Source organism: Pyrus communis, chromosome 4 (genome assembly GCF_041283825.1).
Source record: "Pyrus communis isolate YQ-2024b chromosome 4, ASM4128382v1, whole genome shotgun sequence".
Lineage (NCBI taxonomy): Eukaryota > Viridiplantae > Streptophyta > Magnoliopsida > Rosales > Rosaceae > Pyrus > Pyrus communis.
This window is the reverse complement of record NC_142568.1, coordinates 20932678-20938224: the sequence shown is the minus strand read 5'-3', so window position 1 is coordinate 20938224 and position 5547 is coordinate 20932678. Positions and strand designations below refer to the sequence as shown.

At 34.4% G+C, this 5547-nt stretch overlaps 1 protein-coding gene across 1 annotated transcript; it reads right to left on the bottom strand.

The window, feature by feature from the left end:
• Positions 1-458: 458 nt before the first annotated feature.
• On the bottom strand, positions 459-4820 carry LOC137723664 (shikimate O-hydroxycinnamoyltransferase-like). The gene is made up of 2 exons (XM_068462863.2): positions 4259-4820; positions 459-1630 (listed from the first exon to the last, which is right to left on the bottom strand). Exons 1-2 carry the CDS (start codon positions 4685-4687, stop codon positions 734-736), a joined length of 1326 nt encoding a protein of 441 aa, XP_068318964.2. The 5' UTR covers positions 4688-4820; the 3' UTR covers positions 459-733.
• Positions 4821-5547: the final 727 nt, after the last annotated feature.

Genomic DNA, 5547 nt, shown 5'->3' with positions numbered 1-5547 from the left:
CGATTCAGCTCAGCTCATTTACAGCCTAAGAGGTGGTGTCGTTGGTGGCAATAATGACAATACTGTTGGGAACTAGTTCAGAAAATCTTGATTTTTGATCCAACATCATGCATGTAAAAAAAAAGGAAGGTTGCAAATATTTGTCGTTTTCAAATTTTCAAGTTTAAATTCTATATAAGTATTTGTCATTTTTAAATTTTCAAAACAACCACTCTCATAATATGACAACAACAATTGTGAAGGGCGGACTTGCTCGCATATCATAACAAGCACTCATGATAAACAAAAAGCACATGTTACACGTATAAAAGTGTGGGTATAAAGTCTCTAGTAACCAATTACACGTGTAAAAGCACATCTTGCTCATGATATCACCAAATTATTTATAACTAATTTCCTTTGTTCAATCGAAAAACTTAATCAAAGATTCAAAACTTCATCCAACGACAACTTTAAGGTGCAAACAAAATATAATGAGAATACTATATATGGACAAGATCGAAGTCAACTGCAACAAACCTTACAATAAATACACCAAAATACACAAAATACATAAACATAACACTGATCATGATAGCAGTCATAACAAACAAAACATTCAACAACCAATACAAAGATATAACATGGCCAACAAAAAATATTACAGCAACACACATAAAAACCACACACAACAAATCTTCAGATCCAGCATCTTTAAAATCGCAAGTCCCCTGCTAAATTATCATTTGCTTGTTTATATGTCATAGAACAACTTTGAAAATGATTTCATATGCTCGGATTGCAGACGAATGACGACTGATAAACTCCCATCGTTAGTTGCACTTCCTAATACGAAAGCCTTTCCCTCAAATGGAATTCCGCAAGGTCCCACAAAAATAGGTCGACCCCATCCGAAATCAGCGTCGTAAGATGACAACCTAACCCAACTAGTTATTCCAAGATTAGGGGACCTAAGAGTATCAGCCGTGACAGCAAGGGCTGAAATATCAGGCTGAAGCTCAAGGAAGTCAATTGCTGATCTAAAATAATTGTCGTTAATCTGCGATATAGCATTGTGAATACAACTTGAAGCATACCATGTTGGTTTTGATTGGAGATCCCCCACCGTGGAAATAATGGTAGCTGGGACAATCACATTGCCAAAGAAACCAAGTGGGAGTGGGGGTTGCAGTCGGGAACGTCCCTCAACAACAACACGTAGGTTGGTCTTTTGATCAACGGGAAGTTCACGTGCCTTGGATGCACATTTCCAAACATGACCTGCTAATATCTCATATGTGCTATAGTTGATCGTGTTCCCATCTTCCTTAGACTTGGCTTTCAAGATATTGAGTTGGTCCCTCGTCAATCTGAACATTGAGACTGTTGTGCTCTCAACACCACCTTCTTTTGTGCCGCAGAGAGGTTTTTTTAGGGTTGCAAAAGGTTGGTACTCAACGTTAGGCCGAGGCAGGTCTTGGGCACGAAGTAATGTCCTGTCTATGTATGGTGGAATATTTGTAAGGTCATCAAGATTACTACGAGCCATTTCCGACCATGTATTCATAAAGTGGAAACCAGAAACTCCATCAGCTACGCAATGTGACATACCAACACCAACTGCCACTCCACCGCATTTGAAGTGTGTGACCTGAATATACAGAATAAAGCCATATTTAAGATCTATAGAGATCGAGTTGTTGTGAGTTCTTACATTTGACTGTTTTCTTTTTCTCTTCATTAATGGCTCTCTCGTCTCGTGTGGTTGTGCAATTCCAGGAAAGAGTGGCTGAATCATATTTAAGATGGAGAGAGACAGATGGGTGTAGTAGATTATTTTTTGTTGATGGTTAGATCCTTTTAAGATATTTAGAAGGAACTAAACTTGTCGTCGACATTTTCATTAAAAAGCGTGTGAAAATAAAACAGTGAGAATGGCATCCTTTAGGTAATGCTAGGAAAATTAAATTTGTAGATTAAATTTTGTAAACTAAATGGCACATATAAAAGTTGATGATTGAATTATTACTTAAGTATTGATTAACGTGCTTATTTCTTATTGATAACACATCATTTAATTTACAAATTTAGAGCTCTTTTGGAAGTGCTTTTAAAATGACTGAAAACGCTTTTGGTGAAATTGATTTTGGGTTCTAAAAGTGCTTTTTGGAAGAAACACTAAATATTTAGTTCTTGCAGGAAGCACTTAAAGTGTTTTTCTATGATGCATTTGGATTTTTACAAGGGATTAGCTACATTTTCACCAAAAGCGCTTTCAGTCATTTTAAAAGCACTTCAAAACGAGCCCTTAGTCTATCATTTTAGTCTCTCTAACATTACCTCATCTTTTTTCTTCGACGTGCATGTTTCTCTAACATTCAAATTGGATATTCTCTCTCGCTTCAATCAAATCAGAATTTGACAGGATTTTCATGGACTTTAAAATCAGAGTGTAGTCAATTAAGAGTTTAGAAATTTTTTTTAAAAGATTCTAAAATCATGGTGTAGTCAAATTAGGATTTAAAAGGATTTTAAAAATACATCCAAATTTAGAGGTAGTCAAATGAGATTTTAAAAGATAATTTTAGAATGATGTTAAATCTATGGGTATTCAAAAAATAAAAATTCAGTAGGATTTCATGATGTTGTGAATTTCGTTGGATTTAAGAACCCAACACCAAATACAATCCCATCTCAACCCCTAGAATTTCTTTCAAGCTTATGTTCCATTCTCTCTCTTCGGCTCTCACTTCTTAGCTGTAAGAGCAGAACTACTTCTCTGGTCCATATACTGGTGTACCAACACTCACTCACACACCTTTGGGCATTTCCACTATTTATATATATATATATATATATATATATTATGCCTCAATTTGGTAAAGGGTCGGTTAAACTCATTGAATTTGCCATGGAAGTGGTTGGTTAGTCAATAGAGTTGTAGACTGACTTGAGCTATGGAAATATACCATTTCAAATCAAACCCAGAAGTTTGATTACCAATCCAATCAGCAAAGTAAGATCAAAATTCAAAACCCATCATCTATAACGTAAGAACATATGGACCCACTGGTCAAAAATCAAATCAAAAGAAGAAGAATTTGATATGCACCTCAAATCCAATTGCGAATTCAGTTGACATGCCGGCTTGAAAAGCAAGCAACTGCAGAATCATGTTTTAGGGCATGGAGGGAGATTTTTTTTTCTTTCTTTCTTTTGTTATTAAATAAAAAAAAATAAAAACAATCTAAAGATAAATGAAAAGAAAAGACTACAAGTCCATAAAAATCCATACAAATCCATAAAAATCTATAATATAAATTTATATAAATTTGTCAAAATATAGAATTGTAAGTCCATTAAAATCTTTGAAATTTGTCACTTAAAAAAATCTATTAAAATCCTCTGAAATCCAAATTGACTATACCTCCTAAACTCATATGTGTCAGTGTGTGTATAGCTGCTTGTGCTTATTTATTTATATTTTATTCTCATAGAAGTGATATTGTACATTTGGTGAAGCAAATCACACATCCGCTCTTAACCAATGTAGCTACACTGTAGCTTGACCAATGTTTACGTCTTATATATGCCTATTAGGGTATTCTACATGGTTTGTATTCATAGAATTTACATGGTTTTGTGTGCGAAGAGAATTTTTGTTTTCCTTAAGAGCTGGTTTAAGATTGTGGTGCTTTAAAAAATTAAAAAAAAAAAAAACTTATTAAAAAAATTTGGAACATTAAATGTATTTGGTAAAACAAAAAAAAAGTTTTTTTTTAACTGCTGCCAATGAAAGTAGAAAACATAGAAAAGCAGAAGTAGGGTCTATCATGCTTCTAAAAAAATGTTTTTTTTTTCAAAGCATAGTAATCAATGCTCATTTAATGAACTTTTCAAATGGCAAGTATACCCCTACATGTTTTACAAAATTATACTCTTTGCCCCTATATTATTGTTTTTGACAATTATTATATTATATTAAATACTATATCATTTTTAATCATTTAACATATTCAAAGCAATTTATATAAAAGTTTACCAAATACTCAAACGCTGTTTTTTTTTTTAATTTTATTTATTAAAAGTACTTTTAAAAAAAATATTTGCTAAACACTTAATAACTTTACTTTATAGTTGTTTATTCTCATAGCAGGAATAATTTTTTTATTAGCAGACGATCCCCATAGGACTTCGAAATAATTAGAAGGGGATAAGAGGACCTCAGAGTGTAAGTGTCACCAAAACAAATATACATGCTTAAATATAGAGTACATACCTGCAACACCAGGAGGGGATAAGAGGAAAGGCCAACGGAACTATCAACAGAGGGAATGAGGTTGCTGAACTCGTCAGTGGGTGCAAAGTCGCCTAAGTAGTCAAGGTCAACAGAGGTGGTCTCCGCCACAACAAACAGCACGCCCTCCGCATTGCAATCGATCTCCAAACGGCCCCCGTTTTGCTTGAGACGGCCAGCCAAGGGGTAGAAGAGCACGAGGGCCTTGGATGGCGCGTGCTTTAGCACCGCCGGGTCGAAGAAGTTTGACATACAGTTTTGATCAGGCTTGTAGAAGTAGACGCTCGGCGTGTGATTGACACGACACAGCCGGTCCAAGTTGGACAACCACAATGCTCTCGGAGGCATCTCCTCCACCGGCTTCACCATCGTTGAATCCCTCACGCTCACCTTCATGACCTTCTCCGTCATCCTTGCTTTGTATTCTTTTTTTTGTTCTTAACGCAGGACCTTTATTTTTGGTCGAATGTTCTTGTCACAAAGATTAAGAAGAAAAGAAAATACAAGGTACACCTCCGACTAGAACCAAAACCATATCTTATATAATGAACCAAAGGTAAGAGCCGAAAAGGAGAAAGTTCGGACTGAACTTTTTACGTTTAATTATGAGAGGTAACAAAAAATTACCTTCTCAACTTTTGGATTTTACATCTAAAAATGTTTACTTGATTGTACAAGTGATGTTAAACTTTATGATCAATTGCTGTTAGATCAATTTTTAGATTTTGTTGACTTCCTATCATAACGCACCGACACAAAGTTTGAACCTTATTTGTCTCTAACAATTTGGATTTAAGAAAACATAAAAACCGCAGATGTAGGTTAGGTCAATCGGTTGATCAAAGTAGAGTGTTTACTGCCTACATTCAAGTTCGAATTCCTATTTCTCTTTCAAAATTAGAGTAGTTTAGAGTTAGACTACTGCATTAAGAAACCATGAATTCTCAATTTAATAAACAATGGGCCAAAATGCTTTGACAAAAAGTGAGGGCATTTTTGTCATTTTATCCTTATTTAATGGGGTTAGCAATAATGTGATTCAATAAAAAAGTAATTAGACTAAACTGCCCCTTAGCCAAAAAAATTCAAAACATACCCAAAATAATATATCAAATCATGTAAGGGTAATTTGGTAATATAATATAAATATAAATGGGAAGAGAGAAAAGAATAAACAAATGACAAAGTTGATGGTGCCCACGTGATGGGGAAGAAAAATACAATAAAAAAGAAAAAAAAGAAAAATCATGAATGTTGTGTTCAAAACATCT

Coding starts and splice junctions, on each gene's coding strand:
- LOC137723664 (XM_068462863.2), bottom strand. CDS start 4,687: ATGACGGAGAAGGTCATGAAGGTGAGCGTGAGGGATTCAACGATGGTG. Junction 1,631..4,258: donor ATCCCCTCCTGGTGTTGCAG/GTATGTACTCTA, acceptor CTGTATATTCAG/GTCACACACTTCAAATGCGG.